Source organism: Zootoca vivipara, chromosome Z (assembly GCF_963506605.1).
Source record: "Zootoca vivipara chromosome Z, rZooViv1.1, whole genome shotgun sequence".
Lineage (NCBI taxonomy): Eukaryota > Metazoa > Chordata > Lepidosauria > Squamata > Lacertidae > Zootoca > Zootoca vivipara.
The window spans coordinates 20,760,863-20,783,576 of record NC_083294.1 but is presented as its reverse complement, the minus strand read 5'-3'; the positions used below and the strand labels follow the sequence as shown (position 1 = coordinate 20,783,576).

The 22,714-nt window shown below is 45.2% G+C and overlaps 1 protein-coding gene across 1 annotated transcript in view; it reads left to right on the top strand.

Moving 5' to 3' along the window:
- LOC118084299 (uncharacterized) overlaps positions 1-22,714 on the top strand; it is a 56,127-nt gene that overhangs the window by 9,024 nt on the left and 24,389 nt on the right. Inside the window, exon 2 of the mRNA XM_060270568.1 lies at positions 10,529-10,627. Coding sequence (XP_060126551.1) covers positions 10,606-10,627 — 22 coding nt within the window. The 5' untranslated portion in view covers positions 10,529-10,605. The remainder of the gene's footprint in view (positions 1-10,528; positions 10,628-22,714) is intronic.

Below are 22,714 nucleotides of genomic sequence, written 5' to 3'. Positions count from 1 at the left end.
AGAACCCACATGGAAGTGCTGCGTTAAAGGCTTGAGTCCAGACTCATTTGTGGAAGATACTACACTTGATCTTAGCCAAAAGGCCATGAAGCGGTTTGTGGAAGGGACCCTGATGCAGCAGAGGCTCCCAGTGGGAGAGGCGTGACCTTCCACAATCCCTGCAGCCCCACCAATGCCCTCCCCACACTGCTGCAGAGGGGCCCTGTTCTCCTACAACAAAGAGGTGCTGAATCCCAAGTATATATGTTCAGCACCAGGGCAGAGGAAGCAAACTCCATGCTATTTCTGTGGTCATAATGGTACTGTGGTTTAAGAGAGTTTTTAATATGCAAAGCTTTCTGTGCTAAGACTGTTTTTCTTTGGGGATTGGCAGGTTTTTGGTCCCCTGCCTCCCATTTTGCTCCAACAGGTCAGTGATGCAGAAGCAGCAGGAAGGGTGGTTGGGGAGGAGAGAAAGGACAATTCTCTGAAGGAGGCCCCTGTAAAAAGACAAAGTCCAGTGTCTAAAACAAATTCATCAACAGTCTGGAGAGCCCACAGTCATTAGCACAACTTCTTTTTTGAAAGAAGACCATTAGTAAGCAAGGATGACATTTGTTCTTCTTTGAAGCACTCTTAAACTTACAAAAGTGCTTCTGGGGCCCTTCAGGTGTTTGAGGCAAAATAAAGGGAACCGTAGTCGAAAACATATGAAAGGCACCAGGTTGCAAAGGCGATTTCAGAACAGCAATGTGAGGTGGCATCTATTTGTGACTTATGATTTATTTATTTATTGAAATTGTGTTTCAACCACTGGTTTACAGAACTGATGAGCAAAGTTAAGACAGCCTTGCTTGCTTGCTTAATAGTATTCCTGAACTGCTTAATATCTCAAAAAAACTTTCTCCTGGTGCACAACGTGTACAATATAAAAAAGCTATACCCTTCAAACAGGAAAAAAAAACCCCAACAACCTTGTGTTTCCCAAGAACCTCTGACGCTCTGAGGCACTAGCCCTGATAACAAAACCTAAACAAACGTTACTGCAAGCAAGGAAGTCTGGATTTGTCCTTCAGTTCTGCAACAGATAATCCACTCAGTGATTCTGCCTCAACCAAAATGAGCAACGAGATGGACTGCCTCCCCTGGGAAGGAAGGCTCCAGCATTTGGGACTTTTTAGTTTAGAGAAAAGGAAAGTAACAGGTGACATGAATTTTGAAATTGGATAGAAGATGTAGAAGCACTGACTTTTAACAGGTGGCAGCCATTATGTGCTCTCCATAGCCGACATTTCCCCAGAAAAGCTGGACCACTTTGCCAGTCTGCAGGGCTGATTTTCCCACAGGAGAAATCCTGTGTTTGCAGACCAGCCAAGGTGCCCTGAAGACCCCTTTTCTGTCTCTTCACCCACACACTTTGCCTCATCCTGTTGGAGCTTCCATTGCAGTGCAGGGGACCTGGTGTGGCAGTTTTCGCAGCGTTGACATATTTGCTTCCTTAATTCCCACAGAAAGGCCTTATAAATCTATGCCCTGAAAAACCCCTTTCCCCATGCCTCCCAGCCTGCTCTTTGTAAACATCTCTGCATTTGCCCCGGTTCCTTTTAAACTGTTTGAAGCAGATGAAAGAGACAGGCCAATTAATCAAGAGTAGCCATTTTCCTGGCCCAGCAGCCTCTTCCAGAGTTAAAACAAAGACCAACCATTGCTAGACCTTTTTGTTTCGGGGCCTCCCTGAATTTAATGCTTGTTAACCCCTAAGGACTCCTGAAACATTTGCTGTCCAAAGGTCCATAGCCAAACTTGGCATGCCTCCGATGAAGTAATGCCATACCTGTCCATTGTCTGGCCTCTTGCTTTACAATATTTGGAGTAAAAATGCATGCCGTATAACTTTTTGTGACATTGTTTAGAAAGCAGCCATTTGTATGTGTCAAAATGAAGTGCAAATCACCCCTCCAGTCAGCAGAAGTGTGATTTTCTTTCTCAATAGATATTTTGCAATGCATGCTTGTTATGATTGCTACTCAGATGCACATCGTCCTGTTCCTCTGGAAGAAAGCGCAATGTAATGGAAAACATCACGGGAGCCATTATGTACAGATGGCATCCAACCCATCATTTTGGCTCTCCCCATAGATAGCAGTTGTATTTCCATATCACAACTAGCATGAATTAATTCTGAGTTAACTCGAACATGTCATTTTGCCTTTCTCTCAACAGCTAAACTGGGTTGGGCTGTGATTAGTGCGGAAATGTTGGCCTCTCTGTAGTGCCTCTGTCTGTAGTGCAGACATCTGGACCAGTTATAGTCCAATGTGCCAGCATGGTGTAGTGGTTAAGAGCGGTGGACTCGTAATCTGGTGAACCGGGTTTGCTTCCCCGCTCCTCCACATGCAGCTGCTGGGTTACCTTGGGCTAGTCACACTTCTCTGAAGTCTCTCGGCCGCACTCACCTCACAGAGTGTTTGTTGTGGGGGAGGAAGGGAAAGAAATTTGTTAGCCACTTTGAGACTCCTTAAGAGGAATGAAAGGTGGGATATCAAGTCCAAACTCCTCCTCCTCCTCCTCCTCCTCCTCCTCCTCCTCCTCCTCTTCCAAACTTGCTCAGCTGCTGAGAAAAAGGCAAAGTGCTGGTGCCTATTTCCTTTTTTTTACTTCACAGTGTTGAGAGAGGGATCAAGAGGCTTCGGGCCAATGGAGGAGACATTCCATGACATCTGTAGCTATCGCTGTAAATGCTGTATGTGTCTTCCACACACAAGAGAAAGGCAGGCCTTTGAGACCTGACTTGGGGAAGTTCTACTGGGAGTTGTGGAGGGGGAGTTAAACACGCTTCTGTGGTTATAAGCAACAGCCACGCAGGGTGCAGAGAATCAATGGGAACCTTAGAAGCCCCCAAAACATATTGTTGCACCTACCCAAATCTCTGAGCATTCCAGAATGCCTCGGAATGAGTGCCAATGGAGATCTTGAAGTCTTTAGGTTTTATTTACACATACATACAACTCGTGGGGCTCACAGGATTAAGACTCTGGCAGATATTGCCCCCACTTTTGGTTCCCAGAAAAGCCTCAGGCCACAGCCTTGGGTTCCATCACAAATCCAGACATGCCTCTATCTCTCCTGCTTCATTATAAGTTGAAACTCAAACACGGCTCTCCACCTCTCGGCTATAGATCTCCATCCTAGGATGGCATGAAACCTGGCCAGGTGGCAACAGAGCACATTCTGAGAGCACAGAGGAGACACCCAGAAAGTATAGAACAGCAGCTGCATGAGAACATGGATCATTCCCAAAATAGAATGATAAATTAGCCTCTTACTTACATATGGTCCTTAAATATACATGCAAACTCCATGAGAAGTGTGAGCTTGCTTTTGCCAAGTAATCTCATTTGTATTACTGGTAGATCTGATTTGAGACAAACAAACCCTCATCTCCTCACCAACACAAAGAAGCCTTTGTCTTCTCCGATCTTTCAGATTTTTCAGAGTTGAAAACCCCTGATCACCACTGTAGAAGACACAACTGGGAGTGTCCCCAGTATCATGTTCTTGCTCTCATTTTGAAAAGATATCTATCTAGCCATATGCTGCAAATGGAAAAATCCCCCGATACTACACTATACCACAGTGACATGTTTAAATGTTACTTTGATTGTCGCTGAATCTTTCCTTCACACTTGCCATCCTCTCCTGCCACACCAGTGTGGTGCACCACATCCTTTGAGAACCATGGACCTAGGGCCATTGTCTGAACAAGGCACCAGCTCAACTGGCTCAGGTAGCTTCCTCTTACAGATTCTAACCTCACAGATACAAGATCACAGCTTGGAAAGGACCCATAGGTGACCCCAACCTAAAACAGCTCAAACACAATACACACCTAACTTTAAAGAAGTACCTCCCATTGTTGTTGTTGTTTGCAAGACAAGTGAGTGAACCCGGTTCCAGCTATTGTCCTATGGCCAGAGAATCTCAGGACGTCTTCATGGTCCCACCGTAGCCTTACTCAGCCCATGCCAGAGAAATGCAGGGGGTGTAACACATGAGAAGGCACCATGAGGCATCATAGAACTGTAGAATGGAAGGGACCCAAAGAGTTATCTAGTCCAACCTCCTGCAATAAGCATGTTTATCTTCTGACCTCTTCCCTCCCTATTGGCCTCTGTGAGTTGAAGGTGGGACTGTCTGAAGTGGAGAACCCTCCTTCTCCTCATAGAGGCTTCCCATGCAATACAGAACCCCAATTTTCCTTGAATACCTGCACAGAAGAAGTAATTATTCCAGGGTCCACGAGTTTGGGAGAACAAGATGGGAAAGCTGAAATTCCTTTTGCTCAGCCTATCTAGCACATGGGTTCCCCACAGTGTAAAGGTAAAGGACCCCTGGAAGGTTAAGTCCAGTCACGTTCGACTATGAGGTGCAGACAACTTTTTCCAGGTCATGTGGCCAACATGACTAAACCACTTCTGGTATACAGAACAGACGGGCGACTTTACATTATGCTCCACCACTGCACCAAGCCTTGCCCTTACTCAGATCTGGCTTCGCTGGGTATGCTGCAGCAGCATGTGAGGAACTTGTGAAATAATCAGAGTGAGGCCAATTATTTTTGAGCCTGGGGTGATGGAGTGGGTTTCTAGATACAGCAAATAGGAGCCAACAAGCACTGCTGGTGATACGTTCTCCCACACTTTGCTCTTGTTTGTGGCTCCACATCCAGAATCCCTCCTCCCTAATGATCCATGAACAGGGGAATAATAATAATTTTGGCCTGTTAGCCGCTAGTCAGAATGTTGGTGACTTCCTTCTTCATCAGAAAATCAAATCAGGCCATTTCCACGTCCCCTCTATTCTTCCAGGACTCTTCGGCTATTGTAACAATTACACTGGTTGGAGCCAGCCAGTTTCCCCACTGGACTATCATGCAAGGACAGCTATGCACCAGTTTGACTCTGCATATAATTGCCCTTGGTGATTTTAGCTCTCCTCCAAACCCAGCGGCATGAAAATTTTACAATAATGGGATAGAATGGAAAGATAAGGTCATTTAGAGCATTTCACAACATTTGTTGCCTTGATTTTTTCTAAACTCTGCTGAGCAAAGGCGAAGGTCCAGCATTTTGAGGAATCAAGTGCAGATTGTTTCAAATTATCACCAAAAGAAATGAATTCCACAGGGGAATCTCAGTGTGCATTGTTTCTCATGAGAACTAGAGATGGAAATAAGTCAGAAAAGAGGATTCCAAGCCATAGGCTTCCTTACCTCTTCTCTTGAGAATGACAAGTTCAAAGTCGGACCTCAGTGCTTTAGACTGGGATCTAGTACCGGTATTTATTTTCATCTGTTGTCCAACTTCCACAGAATCCTGTCCCCCAAGGATCAGATGGAATAGCCTACCCCTGCCCTTGCAACAATAAGGCTGCAGTCCTGTACTGATTTGCTTAGAAGGAAGCCCCACTGAGCTCAATGGGGTTTTATTCTAAGTAGACATGCATAGGATGTCATGCCTTAATCCAGGCATCCCCAAACTTCGGCCCTCCAGATGTTTTGGACCACAATTCCCATCATCCCTGACCATTGGTCCTGTTAGCTAGGGATCATGGGAGTTGTATGCCAAAACATCTGGAGGGCGCAGTTTGGGGATGCCTGCCTTAATCTATGGGGCCATCATTTTTAGGTCACCTTACATTGCATTTGTTAAATGTTTACATGGGATAGGCAAGGCACTTTCAGTCCATGTTTTTTTCTTTCTAATTTACACATAATATGCACATGTACAATTTTTTTCATTGCACACAGGTCCTGCTATCGGAAACCTCAATTGTCCAAACACAAAGGGTTATACCCAAACCTTGCTACACTAACGGCTGGTTCAGATATCCGAACAGCCAGAGTTTGTCCACTTCCTTACTTTTTTGTCTTTTGCTGGTTGCTGGCAGCCATATCAGGCAGAAACCAATGAGAGAGGAGATGAGACAAATCACAGATTATAAATGCTTCCATAGGAAATGATGGAAATTGCCAGCTCATTATGTGAATGCTCACCTAATGAACTATTTGCTGGGAATGCCTTGTGTTTGGAAATCAAGACTTGCATGTACATACTGTATATACATTCTTGCAAAGCACACTTGTTGTAATATATTTCATGTTAGTTTGTGTGTCCCCCCCCCCACAGACACATGCATATTATGTACAGCTTATCTTAATATATGCATTTTTGTAGAACTTACATGGTTGGAGAACTGTACTGCAAAATTCAGAGGAGTATGAATGTAGGAAGTCTGGTAGTGTTTTGGGTCACATATTATTTAGTAAATTTTGATTTAACAAAGAGCTACCTATAATTGCAAACTGAATCAAATATCTCCCCCATCCCTAATGAATACCTAAGGAGTTCTAATCATGCACCAAAAATTCTCCAAATTTATCTTTGCAAACAGGTGTGTTGTACAGGTGGTCTTGCAGTGACCAGCAGCTGTTAAGTGGGCACTGGAGGGCATCCATTCACACCACCACAGGACAAGAAAAGACCACTGGGCTTGAGATGAGATTGAGCTCATGGGTGTGAAAAGGCCAAGTTTGGTGTTTCCAAAAATAAAGTGTGAGTGAAATTATCAAGGCATTGTGGTGTGCACAGGTGCAATAGTATAAATTTACTTTTTAAAAAATAAAAAGGTAAAGGGACCCCTGACTGTTAGGTCCAGTCACGGATGACTCTGGGGTTACGGCGCTCATCTCGTTTTACTGGCCGAGTTAGCCGGTGTTTGTCTGCAGACAGCTTCCGGGTCATGTGGCCAGCATGACTAAGCCGCTTCTGGCAAACCAGAGCAGCACATGGAAACGCCGTTTACCTTCCCGCTGGAGCGGTACCTATTTATCTACTTGCACTTTGACATGCTTTCAAACTGCTAGGTTGGCAGGAGCAGGGGCTGAGCAACGGTAGCTCACCCCGTCAAGGGGATTCGAACCGGCAACCTTCCAGTTGGCAAGCCCTAGGCTCTGTGGTTTAACCCACAGTGCCACCCTACCTAAATGAGCCTGTTTAATGGGGTGCCAGCTTTTACAAGTGTGTGTGATATTTTTAAAACCATAGAGTAGCCTGGCTTAGTAAGACCATACTAATGTACAGGCTCCAAGAAAGTGGCTTGCAGCCACTTTGATTCTTCTCACTGTCACACCACGCTGAGCTAAACTGGAACACTGAGTTCCCTGAGTTCTAGCCATGGCCATGCTCCATCGTGCAGCAATGGAAAGAGCAGTGGGGAGCCTAGCAGCTGCTTGCTATCATGCACATTGCTGTGATGTTGCTAAGCCTGTTTTGCCAACCAGCTCAGTTACAGGTTGGGAGTGTGTGTGGAGATTGCCACCCAATTCATACAAATAGCAGTAGAAAACCACATGGGGTAGAATATAACACCTGATGTATCCTAACTGCAGATTTGAATTGATTTTTTTTAATATTGGCATGGCATAATGCAGGAAGTCCCACACCATTTGCCACTGTGAACTAGAGGGCTGGAAGATAAACATCTTGGTGTGTTTGGACTGGACTGGACTCCAATTCCCACCAGCCCCTGCTTCTATGGCCAATGTCAAGGTGGGTGAGAGTTGTGGTCTAAAATACCAAGAGGGCACACAGTGGCACAAAGCTGATCTAATGGAAGCTCTTGTGGGCTTATAGTTCCAACCTCCAAGGGATGTTAGCTTCTGCCTCTGCAGGACTCATTAAACTGGTCTTTCCTAGAACACGGAGAAACACACTCAGTAAATCTTACCTGAGCATGGGTCATTTTCAGTGTTACACTTTCTATAAATAACACACACACACGATGCAAAAGTGAACTGTTTGCTTCTAATTCTGAAGGAAAAGAATGCTTGCAGGGTTGGAGGGGATCCAAAGGGCCACCTAGACTAACTCACTGCAATGAATTCGCCTTTTTCATCACAGCCATGTGTTTAGCTGTCAAGCCAATTGTCCCTCACCCTTTATAGTGCACCTGTAGATCTTTACATTTGCCCCTGTTGAAATATAGAGGGTTTTGTGCTCCTGCTTTCAGTTGGTTGATTTGAATTGCTTATTGTCTATGTAAAGTATAATTCCTTTAATTTACACTGAAATGGGAATGCCTGTGTGTATTTCAGGAAGGGTTTAACTGAAAGATCCCCTTGAAGCTAAATTAAGAGCAAAAATGGGGCTATCTGAGCTGTCTTCTTGTGTTGATACTTAACTCTTCTCAGGTAGCTTTGACATGGTGTTTTAACCCTAGATCTCACGAGAGGTACTGAATTGCACCATCTTGGAAGGTTGGTGGCTGGAGTTCTCTGTTCTTAGAATCTTTAAGAGTAACGATGTAAATGACTCTCCTGGAGCTGCATAGTTTAAGGCAGGAAGTAGGCTGGAATGCAGGCTTTGAGGAGAGACAGATTTCTGCTAGGTCTGTTGTAAATCTTACATGTTTTGTAAGATGCTGTGTCTGTACCTTGGACTGACATATGTCTTATGGAACTGTTTGCATGTATCATCTGATGTTTCCGTTCTGTTTTGAGGAAGTTCTGCGAGTTCTGAACAATCTAATGGGTCCAATGCTTCATTTCAAAAGAAGTCAGTTTTTATGCATCCAGTCACTTCAAACTGTGCAATATTAATAACTACAATAGCCTATAGATCAGCCTTCGCCAGTCTGATGTTCTCCTGATGCTTTCAACTGCGACTCCCTTCAGCAGAACTGTCAGTCTGGCTGGGGCTGATGGGAGCAGGTATTGGAAGAAATTCACACTAAAATGCTGATGGGTTTCCACACGGACTATTACAAAGAAAATTCAGAACTTGAAATAACAAGAAACTGAGAGAAGCCAAAACAGGCATGATTTCATCCCTGTGGCTAGATGACAGTTGCAGGGGAAGAATTGCTGGAAAAGACTGTTGCCCTTCTTGTGTGCAACTACTGTGTTCCATTGTGGGATGCTGGAGGGTATGGAGAAGCAGGTTGTGTGGAGAAAGAGGACCAAGGCAGCAGGATTCTGTTACCTCTCCAGGCAGTGACTGCAGAACCTGAAGAGGGTTGCTGTTGGTACATTTATGTACATTGAGGTGCATTTTTGGAACTGCATTACTTTTCATGTCACTGTAAATTGATGTGGCTTCCTCCAAACAGAATGGCCAGCCTTTTCTGTCTGGCCCCTGTTCTTGTGCTTTTAACATCTGCTTGACCTGCAGACATTAACAGATGAAAATGCTGATGTCCTGAAAAACTGCTGGTTTCTACAGACCTAGATGCCATTAAAAACACAGCAGCTGACCAGGTCAGTTCTTTTTTCCTGGTCAGTTGGCCATCCAACATTGTCATCACCTCCCGCCGCCACACACCCACACCCTAAATAATGTCTTGAAACTTGTTCTTTGGTGATGGGAGTGAAAATTCATTCTCAGATACCCTTCCCAGCCCCCATCACAAAAATACAGTACAGTTCCCAGGGGTCCCTTGGGGAGAAGGAATGGCTGTTAAAGAAGTTTATGTCTACAACACAGACCCCAGGAGAGGGAAAGTGAGATGTTCGTATCCAGTTCTCTTTGGGGATAAATGTTCTCAGATGTCTGCCCCCCCCTCCCCAAACACACACACACCAGCCTGATCTTAATGTTGCCTACTGAGAATTCCAACACCTTTGCAATAACTTCTGCTCTCCAGGTTCTGCAGAAATCCCTAAAGTCCCGTCCACTGACCTTCAGAGGTAGCAGCAGGGCCTGACAGTGTTCCCCCCTCAGGGTTCTACCTTCTCAAAACTCACAGCCAGAGAGGTGCTGCTTATAAAGCAAGCCATGGATGCTTCCCTCTCATAGTGGCTCACTTTCCTCATCCCAGCTAGTGTGGATATTTCAAAAGAAAAATCCTCCCCAACACACCTCCAAGGTTGCTCAGGAACCATTTGTATAGGGGTTTGAAATCTAAACTGTTTTATATAATTGAAAAATACCTGACCTTTGCAAAGCACGTCAGGGTGATCCAAGCTGCTCTTGTACACTATTCAGAAACCATTTCCCAGCACCTCTCAGGTGGGTGCCATTGTCATTATAAGAGAACTCATGGTGACTTCCAGGACATCTTTTTTTCTAGAAAAATAGCTGTGGGTTTTTTTGTATCTATAAAAGATAATAAAAAAATCTTCCCCAACTATGGACCTACATGGACCAAACTACATGGATAACCTGATGGGGTTTCAGTGGCATGTAGCTTTGTTTTCCTGGAACTTACTGATGGAGCAGGCATCTGCCCAACTACATGTTTGATTTATTTGTCCAGACCAGAAGCCTTATTAATATTTTGAATAGCTTTAAACCTAGTTTTCAATGTCTCGTGACATACTTAAATTCCTCTTTGAAATAATTTCTGCATGCTTGCATAATGCTGTAAGGTTTGACCCAGTGCTATTAAGCATCCAAGCTTTTATGGAAAAATTGGAAACATTTCGGGAGGGCCTGCTTGAGATGCAACCACAGGCAACTAACCGATTGCTTCGTTTGCTCCTCCTGCCAAGGGGCTGAGCCAGGGCAGCCTGACCAGCACCACCAGCTGCTCCCAGATGTCTGCCTGTCTTCAGCCAGTGGGATTGGAATGCCTTACTGCAATTGCCCAGGTAGGACACTTTGCATTCTCAATACTCCTGGGTTGGGATTGAAGGGTCAGCCAATTTCATTTTCTCCATTTCTCATTTCTCCAGTTTTAAATTTATGCAGCAATTTGGAAGAAGAAAAAACCCCTCATGAAAATTGTTCAGAGTTTTCATAAAAACACATTTTTATAAGCAATTTTAACAAATGTACATATTATTCCAATAGCTTTTCTTAATATAATGTGTCTTTGTATGCCATTTTCACTAATATATGTGCCCCTCAATTTGTGCATTTTTGGAAGCATTATTTGGCTGGAGAACTGCACCATGCAATTGGGATAAATGTGAGTTTTGAAGGATGGTTGTGTTTTGATTCTCATATTGTTTCCAAGAGTGAGAATTTGATAGATCTGGCTTTAAATGTGAATGAAATAGAAGTTTGCCCCAATCCCTACTCCTGAATGGGAAAGGTCGTGTTTGCTTTCAACAAGAATAAAACTGCCCCAAGGTGACAAGATCAATCTGCCCATACTGATGAGCAGCCTTGGGGCTCCCGCCAAAAAAAGCTGCCGTTTTTGGTGCTGCATCACCCTTCCTCTTCTCCCTCCTCCACATCACATGGCCCCCACTCAGAATTTTGGGTGGAAGGCGGAAGAGTCCCTGAGACCCTCATGTGTATGTGTTGTGGACTGGGTGAGGGAGGAGGAGGCAAGTGACTGTTGGGGAGGAGAGGTGAAGCAGTCATGGCGGCGGGCGAGGGTGAGCAAGGGCCCACCAGTGGGGTTGTTGTATGTGGAGAGTGGTGAGCCCCAAAGAAGAGAAGGGGAACTGTCTGGTGAGAAGGGGAGGTGGATGCATCTCCAGAGGAGGCTGGGAGGCATGGCAAGTGTGTTGAGGGTCCAGGTCCTGTCCCAGTTGGCATCATCAGGATGTTGGAGGGTATGTCACAGTAGCACTGATAAAGCCAAGTTGCACACAGGCCAGCACCTCCAGCAGGTTCCCCAGTAGCAAAAGGGAGGAAGGTGCTTCTGGGTCCTGCTATTGGAGACCCCCAGCTCCAGATCTCTGGTGCCTGGCCCCAACATTACATTGTGTGCTGGGTACCTTTCTGCTGCTCTTGAGCAAAATTCACACCATGCATTTAAAGCAGGCATGGGCAAACTTGGCCCTCCAACTGTTTTGGGACTACAACTCCCATCATCCCTACCTAGCAAGACCAGTGGTCAAGGATGATGGGAATTGTAGTCCCAAAACAGCTGAAGGGCCAAGTTTGGCCATGCCTAATTAAAGCATTGCAATAACACATGAAAAAGCCATGGCTTCCCCCAAAGAATGCTGGGAAATGCAGTTAACGGTGCTGAGAGTTGTGAGGAGAGCTGTTCGGCAGTGGAATTTGCTGCCAAGGAGTGTGGTGGAGTCTCCTTCTTTGGAGGTCTTTAAGCAGAGGCTTGACAGCCATCTGTCAGGAATGCTTTGATGGTGTTTCCTGCTTGGCAGGGGGTTGGACTGGATGGCCCTTGTGGTCTCTTCCAACTCTATGATTCTATGATTCTATGATTCTATGATTACCCTTCCAGAATGACAATTCTCTGAGTGAAGAGAGGTAAACCGTTAAACCAACTGCATCGCTGTGAAGGGAATGGGGGGGCAGTCTCCTAACAGCTGTCAGCACACTTAACAAACTGCACCTCCAAGAATCCTTTGCAGGAAGTAATGGCTGATCAATAAATAGTGTTTTAAAAATTGCATGGTGTGGATGTGGCCTTAGTGGAAGAAAAGTAGATAGGTAATTGGGGCAGGGGAAGGGGGAACACAGGATGCAGACCAGGAACTGGGGAGTATGAGGACTTGCTGTGCATATTTATTTATTTCATTTGTTTGCCACCTTTATCTTCCAAGTATCTCAAGGTGGTGTATATGGTTCTCCTCCTCTCCATTTCATCCTCACAACAACCCTGTGAGGTGGGTTAGGCTAAGAGATGGTGACTGGCCCAAGGTCACCCAGTGAACTTTATTGCTGAGTGAGGATTCGAACCTTGTTCTCCCAGGTCCTAGTCCAATACTCCTACCACTACATCCTGTTTTCTACTTTAGGAAATGCTTCTGTGACCTCTGATGGCATCATAGTGCTACTGTCAGATTTGAGGCCTTCTGCTGTTACAGTGGAGCAGGCCTGTTGAGTGACAGGTTCGGAAAGTGAGGGCGAGAAAGGAGAGGGAATCACTGTGAATATTTATAGGCGCCGTCTGGATCAGGTAATGCCATTTGCGTGGGATAACCAGCCTCATGTAAGCAACTTGCTGAAGTCTAATTAATGCATGAATGGGTTAAAACCAGAGAGTAAACTATCCTGCCAGGTTCAGCTTTGTCCACTTCTATTACCTTGAGAAGAAATCAATAATTTCAATCACAGTCTACCTGAGAAGTAGGTTTTAGTTGGTTGCTCCAGCTCCGACTGCATGGCTCTGACCAGCCACTCTTGGGTTCTTCATCAAAAAGTTCTGCCTCAGACTTGAAACATGGCATCCAGGAATTCTCCTTTTTCTCTCTGTATTTTTTCCTGAACTAGCAATTGGGAGGCTGCATCCACACTATACATTATTTTTAAAAAATAATTTTCTTGGTTTACAATGTCTCTTTTTCAGGTTGTGTTTTCTATGGATCAGTTACATTTGTTGTGAGGCATTAGTGTTGTATACACTATAAGGTGGGGGGAGTGGGGGGAGAGGGTGGTGGTGGGGTGGTAATAGAGTTGCCATATTTTGAAGAGAAAAAAAGAGAACACATTTGCCTATGCCTGGGGTGGGGGTAGGGGAAGCAGGAGCGGGCATGCAACGGGGCACGTTGTGGGCTGGGTATGCGCTGGAGCGGCATTGGATAGTGCCAGGGATGGATGCGGCAAAATGTGTGTATGCAACATTTCTAGAAAGAAAGACACAAAACTAATGACAAAAATTTAGTTGGGAGGAAGCAACTCCATGGGAACCACTGACGTAGTATATTTCCTTGCTGGTGAGAGAGGTTGGGAGTGGCCTAGGGTGTCTTTGGTTGTCTTTGGTTGGCTGCAGTGAGATTTGTTTATTGGGGGGAGGATGGATTGTTGGGTCAAGGTAGCCACATTGTCAGGGGATTCTTGTTCTTGTCTTGTTGGGCTTTGTATGTAATAAAGGGGAGGCATACCGGGGTGAAAACATCCTCTTCTATTTGTCCCCATTTCAGTTTCAGTCTATTGGTTAGATTTTCTAGTAAGGCCGTTTCCCATACTACTTGATCCCAGTGGTCCATGTTTACTCCTGACAGGTCTCTCCAGTGTCTGCCTATGAGGCTTCTGACTGCTGAGAGTAGGGGGGTTATGAGCTCTTTATAGTGTGAGTGGGCATTCTTATTTTGGAAGATGTTCAGTAGGGCCAGTTCTGGTGTGACTTCTTGTATACAAAATACTTGTTTAGTTATTTTGTGTATTTCTTGTAGGACTGCTGTCTAGTAGGGTTGGATTTGGGGGCATCCCCACAACATGTGGAGGTAGAGATGCCTGTGGAAGGGCAGCCTCTCCAATATTTTGGTGAGGTTCCTGGGCATATCAGCACCAGTCCCCCTGGTATTAGGAACCACCTGTAAATTTCAGAGTGAGTTCTCTTCTTTTGGATTTAAATGGAGGTTTAGATAACATTCTAGTCCATTGGGGGGTGTTGTGGGATTTTGGAGCAGTACAGTGGTATCTCGACATCCGAATGACTCGACTTCCGAAGGTTTCGACTTCCGAAGTCAACAAACCTAGAAGTCTTTTCGCCGCACGTGCGTTCTGCACCTGCACAGAAACGGTGCGCACGGTCATCACATGCACAGAACCGCATAATCGCACTTCGCGCATGCGCAGAACAGGCACTTCAACAACTGAAGACTTCGACTTACGAAGACGGCCGCAGAACGGATTGTCTTCGTAAGTCGAGGTACCACTGTATTTTGTATATTGTGGATACCATCCCCTTGCCATGTTCCTCTGCTGCCAGGAGGAGATTTTTGAAGGTGGTCAAGGGCCTAGTGGCTGCTGATTTTACTGCTGGATTGTTTAAGAAGGCATGTGGTTGGGTAATTGGCTCTCCTCTAGTTTGTCTTGTATTTTTTGTGTTGATATGGGCTTGCCAGGTTTTTTATCTGGTGGTTTTGTGCTGCTTGTTAGAATAGTGGGTGATGAGCCAGGGGGATTACTGGGGATGGGGTTGGAGATACTGGTAGTTTGCCTACTTTTTCCTTCCATGCTCTGTGTGAACCTGTTTACTGTTGTGGGGATTTTCCTTAGTTTGTTTTGGAGAAACAAATGCTGTGGTGGTGGGGTTTTCTAATGTGTCTTTCTCCAAGTGCACCTGTTGTTTCTTATCATCTTCTAGAATGTACGAGATTATGTGGGGCAATTGGGTGGTGAAGTAGTATAATTCTATGTTGGGGATTTGCCATCCTTCTTCTGAGGTGGGGAGGTATATGTGTTTGTGTTGAATGGTTTAAGTTTTAAGGTTCATTACTGTTTCACAAGAATGTGTATCTCTTTAAAAGCCAGAAGTAAAAGTCATAACCTAGTTTTGCAGCTGTGGGGCAGTACAGCAGGTGATGTTAAGTTTGTGTAAATTAAGCTGTGTCAGCAATCGGATACAGTATATAAGAAGCGTTGTGTCCTTCTCTCTGGACCCTGGTGGGTGGGTCACTGGATGGGTCATGCTTTGTAACTTTTTGTAGAATTAATGTAACTTCTGTTATTTTCTTTAATTAAAACAATTCTCCTAATTATACTCTGCAGAATGCTTTCCTCAGCGCAGTTAACCAGTTTAAATATGATAACAGTTTGGGGCTTATTCTTGGTTTCTTGACCACACCATACATATGAAGCACTATGACAGCACTTTAAACACTCATGTGTTCCCCCAAAGGATCCTGGGAAGTGTAGTTTGTTCAGAGTTATTAGAGTTGTTAAGAGTCCTCTTAGTTTCCTCACATTTCTAAAATTCCCAGAGCTTTCAGAGAGTAGGGGCTGACCATTAAACCACTCTATGAACTGTAGCTCTGGGAAGGGAATAGGGGCTTTCTCGGGCTGGCAAAGGCTGAATTTGATTTTCTCTCTCTTTTCCCTTCTGCTTTTCTCTTCTTCCGTTTATTTTTCAAAAGCTGCCATCTATTGTAGCCCTTTTAGCTCCCCCCGCCCTGCCCCACGGCAAAGATACCAACATATGCGCTTCCTAATAGCCCAGCAGCGGTAAGAATGATCTAACAGAATGTTAATAAAAAAGGGTCTTGATGAGGACAAAAAAATAAATAAGCCGGCCATTGCTGGTGTGCAATGCCTGCCACCAGTAGATTGAAAAGTTGCATATGGCATCTTTAAAAGCCTAGGAAAAGCAAGCCTTCCATTGGTGCCACAAAGGTAACACTGACACAGCCAGGAACCCTTCCCTACGGAGCAAGTCCCAGAGGCAACAATAGAACACATCATTGGATCTCTCCCTCTATCTCTCACACAGGCACATTTTGGGCAATCTTGTCAAAATATAAACTGTTTAAGTGCTTCCAAGTATTCTTGTTTAGCATCTCATGTTACCATACATAATTTCCTTGGCAGGGTTGTTGTACCTTCAGAGCTGCATGACTGGGAGAAACATAATGGGTCTTCTTGCCACTGCTCCCAAGAAAAACCCTTCACCTGCCTGTTCTGCAGCTTTTCACGGCTGCATCTTTCTTTTCCCAAACCAGAGAAGTACTGATGAGGAAGTCTGCACTTGCTGACTTCTAAAAGGCAGATTCCACTTGCTCTCCTGTGGCTCCTGACCATTCTGCTTCTGCCCCCAACTCCTGTCCAGGTGGCATCACTATGGAACCAGTGTTCTGCTGCTCACATGGAGAGGAAAGACAATCTCTTATTCAAGTAGGCACACATGATGAAGATCAGAATACTACATGCTCCCCCACCCCATTTTTTAAAAGCAGCAACTAGGGAGGCAGGTTCAATGGTGGTAGGGGGGTTTAACCCTTCCCCCCCAAACCTTTTACTTGATCTAAATCACCCTGAGAAGTTTCCAGCAGTGTCTTTTTCCTCCCCCCACTCCAAACCACAGCACAGGGGGGCAAGTAAAGTGATGGAACAGAAATCACACAAAGACTAATGTAAGTTCAGAATTGCTTAAAATTCAGTTTTTATTTAAAATGGGAAATGACCTCGGATAATGGCAAATGCCCTCATATAATGGCAAATGCTCTCAGATAACACCATACAATGATTTCTCCTTCACCACTGACCACATACATAAATCTGGTTTGGGAAGAGGATTCATTCCACCTCATTCAGTGGTGGGAACACATCCTGAATTACAGCCTGGACGTCCACTGGATGGAAGAGAAAGGAAAAGAAGTGAGTCATCCTTACAACCAGGCCCAGACTCATCACTAGGCATCCTTAGTCAGCTAATGCCCCCTCCCATGCCCTGGCAAAGCCCAGTGGGGCTGCTACCCACCCCCCAACACCCCCACCCCCATTGTCAGACCATTGGGAGTCACTGGCCTCCACCACTTGGAGTCAGCATCCCCATAGCATCTGGGAACAGCTGTTCACTCTCCACCTTGCTTGGGGGCTTGGATGCAGGGCTGGGATTCCAGCCTGAGGCAGGTGTGTTACAGCAAAGAAGTGAGCCCTCCTCAGAACCCAGTTAGGCTGCCAAGGATGGCTTTGGTGTGGAGAGTGAACCCTGTGGTTTTTTTTTCTGTGCTTGCCAGAATGGTGAACTTGCCTTCACTGATGTTTTGGAACAGTGCAGAGAGCTCCTGGGGGAGAATCCTATTTATGACCCCAGCCTGTAGAATCAAGAAAAGCCTGAATCAGGTCCTTTTTAAACCCCAAAGCAGCTGCTGAACCCCACTTCCTTGCCTCCAAGGACCTCCATGTTGCCTAGTAGGTGGAAGCCAAAGGGCAGCACCAAAGAAGTTCGCAAACAACTACCACCTGAATAATCCTGGACATTGGGAGACCATGTTACGTCTCTGCCCGACATCAGGCTTGGATGTCTCTTTCACTGAGATAGTCTTTTCTAAGCCATTTTGAGAAACCTCTCTGGGCCATAAAACAGATACTTACAGTCATGTATTTCAATGCATTTGCCAGCAAAATATTGATGCTGCTGGTAGCCAGCGCCCTTTCCTGCACATCATCTTCATTGAAATAAAAGGTCAGCGTCTGTGGGAGGAAAAGGCACGATAGTATCAGGGGGCTGGTTTGAACTAGAGAGGCAAGCTAGCACTTCCACCAAGGAATCTCCCACACTATCTGAGGGAGATCCTTTGTTCAATGTTCCAGACAGCTCAAAAATGCTTTCTCCCAAGTCCCTGAGCCCCAAATTTGCTTTGGGGGCCCCCTCTGGCTGCCCCACCCAGGTGGAGACTGAAGAAAGGGCCTTGACAAGGGTGGCCCCTTGTCTGAGTGGCCTGCCCTTCTCCAGCATGTCAGGAGACACCCATGTTCTGGGTTTGTGATGCTGCCTGATCAAGCATTTATGCCAGCAAGCTCTGCTGAAATGAATCAATACCCCCGTCCCACCAACACACTTACTTCCAAGAGTGTTTTTAGGCACTCAACGGTTGGGTCCTCAGTCAGCAGGCGCCTCACAATTGCATGAAACAGCTGCTTAAGGGCCTGGTGGTGAAAACCATTTTCACAGAGGTGGATTCACAGAATCACAGGAGGAGATGGTGTAGAAAGGCATGGTGGGGGGAGAATAGTTAACAGATTTTTAGTACTGGATAAGAGGGAGTGTGATACTGAAGCAAACTGGCAGAATAGAGACAAAGGCCAGCTTCAAATGAGACTAAGAGTTTTCACTCATGGACAAATAATGAGGCAAAATTGACTTTCTGAATGGAGGTGACGTATAAAAAAATCCTTGTGTGTAATAGCTGGAAACCAGTGAAACCAAAAGCATTATCTGTGTGTTTAAGCTTACGGTCTCGCCGAAAAATTAGTAAGAAATGAAAAGATGTGCAAAATTTACAGGAGATAAATTGAACCAATAGAAGTCAAGAGTAATGATCAAAGCTACAAAGAATTTACCTCCCTGTCAGCATTGTTCAGTCCAGGAATGTGAGCAATCGGATAAAGCATCCCACGGATGATGGCCTTTTTCCTATTAGTCTCATATGGTGGTCTCATGAAGCTGTCACGATGAAGCAGAAAATATGAGGTTGAATTTTCCAAAGTCCTATGGATGATTTCCAGGCTTGTTGGGAACCCCACAGCCTCTAATTTTGGACCTCTGAAGCATGTACATTAAAAACCTACACAACCCACTGAAGAACTAATCCCATGCCAGACAGCTCCCTATTAGCCCATCAAGTCCCAGCTTCCGCTAAGGAAGGGGAGAGATTGGTGGAGTGGATACACCCAGACCCGGAAGCATAATAGCCACCAGCGATTTTTCTTTTCTTTTTTAGAGACAGAAGCTGCCATTGCTCCATCCTGCCTACCCTCTTAGCTTGTTGTCAAGCTCAAGATGGCACTCTTGGCCCATTTGTTCAGTCATTGCTATTTCCCTGTGTTTTTATTCTACCCTCTCAGTCTAAATTGCCAACTGCTAACTGCCCTTTCCTCAAGCAGCTCACAAACACCCCACTTCGCCATTTCTAATTCCCAAATACACAAACAATGCCAACAACATACGTGAGGCAGATGATGTCATTCATTCCCCTTTTCAATACTTTGGAGGGGGCCGGAAACATGTACCATCTCTCCATGATGTCCTGAGAAGAGTTCAAAGAGCAGAAGAGCAAAGTCAGTTCCCCATGGAATTCGGGGGGGGGGGGGCTGCTCCAGCCCCAGACTCAGTTGGAATGCCTGCCCCAAATGCCTGCAAATTCTTCTTCTTTGCCAGACCCAGAAACTTCCTTTTCACACCCAAACCCCATCCCCATCCCTTCTGCCCACCTCCCCACTGGATTTCTCATCCTGAACCTCACTTACCATAATGACCTTGGTCACAGGATCTTTCTGATACACCACTGCTTCATGGCTCACATTATAGGTTTGATCACATGTGAAGTGCACACAGAAGAGGAAAAAATAATCCCTGGCCAGATCCTGAAAGTGGAAAAAGTCAGGTTTTTAATCAGGAATGGACTTTCTCAACCTCACACCTGTGAAAGCCATGGGGGGCAAAAGGGATTGCTCCTGGATCCCAGGGGACAAACATCAAAACTGGCATTTTCCTGGACGGTGGGTGGGGAGAGGCAAGGGAACTTCCTGTGCTTGTACATGCTCCCACAGATACTAACCTCGAGAGTGGTTTCAATGGCCTCTTCCAGCATTTCTGCAACTGAAAGAGGAGGAAAGAATGTGAAGGAAGGTTCATCCATCTATTTACACCTCCTGCATCAATTTCTTACTAAACCTCTTGCCACCACTCTTAGGCCCCTTCAGAGGACCTTTTCAGATGACCCTCTCTGCTCCCCGCCTGCATTCCCCCATCCCCTCATATCTCCCCTTCACTTTGGCCAAGCCCCCATCCACTTTCCCTCTCTCCTGCTTGTCACTCTTTTATTTCTTTAATGTGTTGTGGCTTTATTCTGCACTGTAAGGCTGGTGGTGTATAAAATGGCATGTGGAGTGGAGAGACTGGAGAGAGGGAGAGAGGCTTCTTCCCTGTCTCATAATGCCAGGGCCTAATGGGGTCATGCAGTGAAACTGATGAGTGGAAGATTACAAGCAGTCCAAGAGGAAGGACGGAACTCCCTGTCACTAGATAAGGGGATGGCTGCCATATGGGACAGATTAGAGAAATTTGTGACAAATAAGGTCATTGGCAGCTAAATATTTTCCCCAGGAGAAGAGGCAGCATGTCTCTCAATAGCACAATTTCTGTTGTGGACTTTGCCCAAAACATCTGGTTGGCCACTATGGGAACAGACTGCTGGACTAGATGGGCCACTGATCTGCTCTAGCATGGCCTTCTTACAAGACTCCTTGCTCTCATCCTGACCTCTCCACAAAACAAGACACCTCCCCATAGCACCTTCACCTAACCTCCCTCCCTAGGCAGAACTGCTACAGCAACACATGCACCACTTTCACATACTTTTAGAAGAGATCCTTAAAGGGGTGACCTCTGCAATCCCAAGACAGTAGGCTTTGTGGGTGGTTAAAGCTAGAAGAGATGGGGGAGAGGTGAGAATGAGACCCAGAGCCAGAAATATTGTGGGGAAAATGGTCCCCTGTGGAGACCACGAAAGCACGGCAGAATAGCCCAAACAGAAAAAATGTATAGCCTTCTCTGTTTCAAACTATTGAATGGCAGTTCAGTGAAATGGCCTCTAGCATTTCTGACACATCAGCATCTCTGGAGAGGGGCTGCTAAAGCCTCCACTCTCCACTGATCCCAATGAAGGCACAATGATCCCCCCCCAAATCCTGGCAAAAGCCACATTCATTGACTTCCCATCAAGGTTCAGTTTTGTTCAGTAGCAATTCTCAGTGAAACAGCTTGCACCATTACAGCTTGCACCATTAAAAAATATCCCCCATCAAGGTTCAATTTTACTCAATAGCAACACAGTGAAACTGCTTGCACCACCCCAGCTTTCACCCCCCCCCAAAAAAATCCCCCATCTAGGTTTGAGTTTTGCTCAATAGCAACACAGTGAAATCACTTGCACCATTACAGCTTGCACACACACAAAAAACGCAGGCACAATTCACTCTATACAAAACTTAGTGGAAATGGAAAATGAAATGATATCATGACCAATATAGGATTTACACAGAAAATAGAAAATTGAGTATATAGAAATTTATACAATATTAGAAATATATATATAATTAAATTATTAGCAATTGAATATGATTTGGACTTGTACCAATAAGTGGCAAGGTAAAAGGTAAAGGACCCCTGGCCAGTTAAGTCAAGTCAAAGACAACTAGTACTTTCAAAGCAATCAAAGTAAATATAACTCCCATCTGCCCACCCCACCTCCCCAAGCCCATCTAGTTAGGAAATCAATCAATGTCCCTAATATATCACATAAATGAAAAAACAACAATCCATTCTTACCTACCTCAAGGCAATGATCCAAACCTCACAGCAAACCAGACAAAGTGAAGCAGATAGCAAGCAAGGAAGGAAGAAACCAACCAACCAAACCTCCAGAAAATCACGCCCCCCAAAAGAACCACCTACATCAGTAATGTGACTGAGGCATGTGTCTTTCCAGACAAAGTAGAGGAAGAAACTTTGGTCCTACTGTATCTACAGTTTCCCAGGCTTTGACATGCATCCAGTCAGATTTGAGCTTGCTTCTCAAAACAAAATGAGCTCCTTCCTTTGTTTAGATGGAATGGCAGCCTTTACTGCCACTCTAATCAAGACGCCAAGGTCTCCAGCAGCCTTATCAAAAATTAGAAATATGTGTACAAAGTTCCAAGGAACTTCCGCAGATGAGACACCAGCATGGCCCAGTATTGTGTGTTTTGATTCATCATGGTTACTTTACTGTGCACAGTACAGAAAATCTTCCAAGTTTAGGAGAAGGCCTGTAGATCAGTGGTGGAGCATCTGCTTTGAATGCAGAAGGTCCCAAGTTCAAGTCCCAGTGGCATCTCCAGGAAGGGCTGGGGAAGAAATAAAAAACCGTGTCTGAAATCCTGGAGAGCTGCTGCAGTCCGGTGCAGCTTCCTAGTTTTACAGTCCTGTTTCATCGTTTATCCTAATAACAAGCAAACTTCTCCACAAGACATGCACAGTATAGAAGTGTTTTTCTATATAAGAACACAAGCACAAAAATCCTGAATATAAAAGGAAGGACATTTCAATAGAGAAAAGGTGACTTTTCTTCTCTTTTCTTCTTTTTAACTTTCGTGCACCAAACTATACTCAACCTAGGAAAAAAGGGGAAATCAGTGTGATTTTCTAGTTGCCACAGGCACACAGTGGAAGAGAGGAGGCTGAGGGTTCACCCAACTGCCTCTCCCCCCCTGAGAGAGGGAGACACCTACCTCCCAACATTTCCACAATGAAAAGAGGGATGTCCTATTCCATGAAAATTAAAATCATAGAATCTTAGAGTTGGAAGGGACCCCGAGGGTCATCTAGT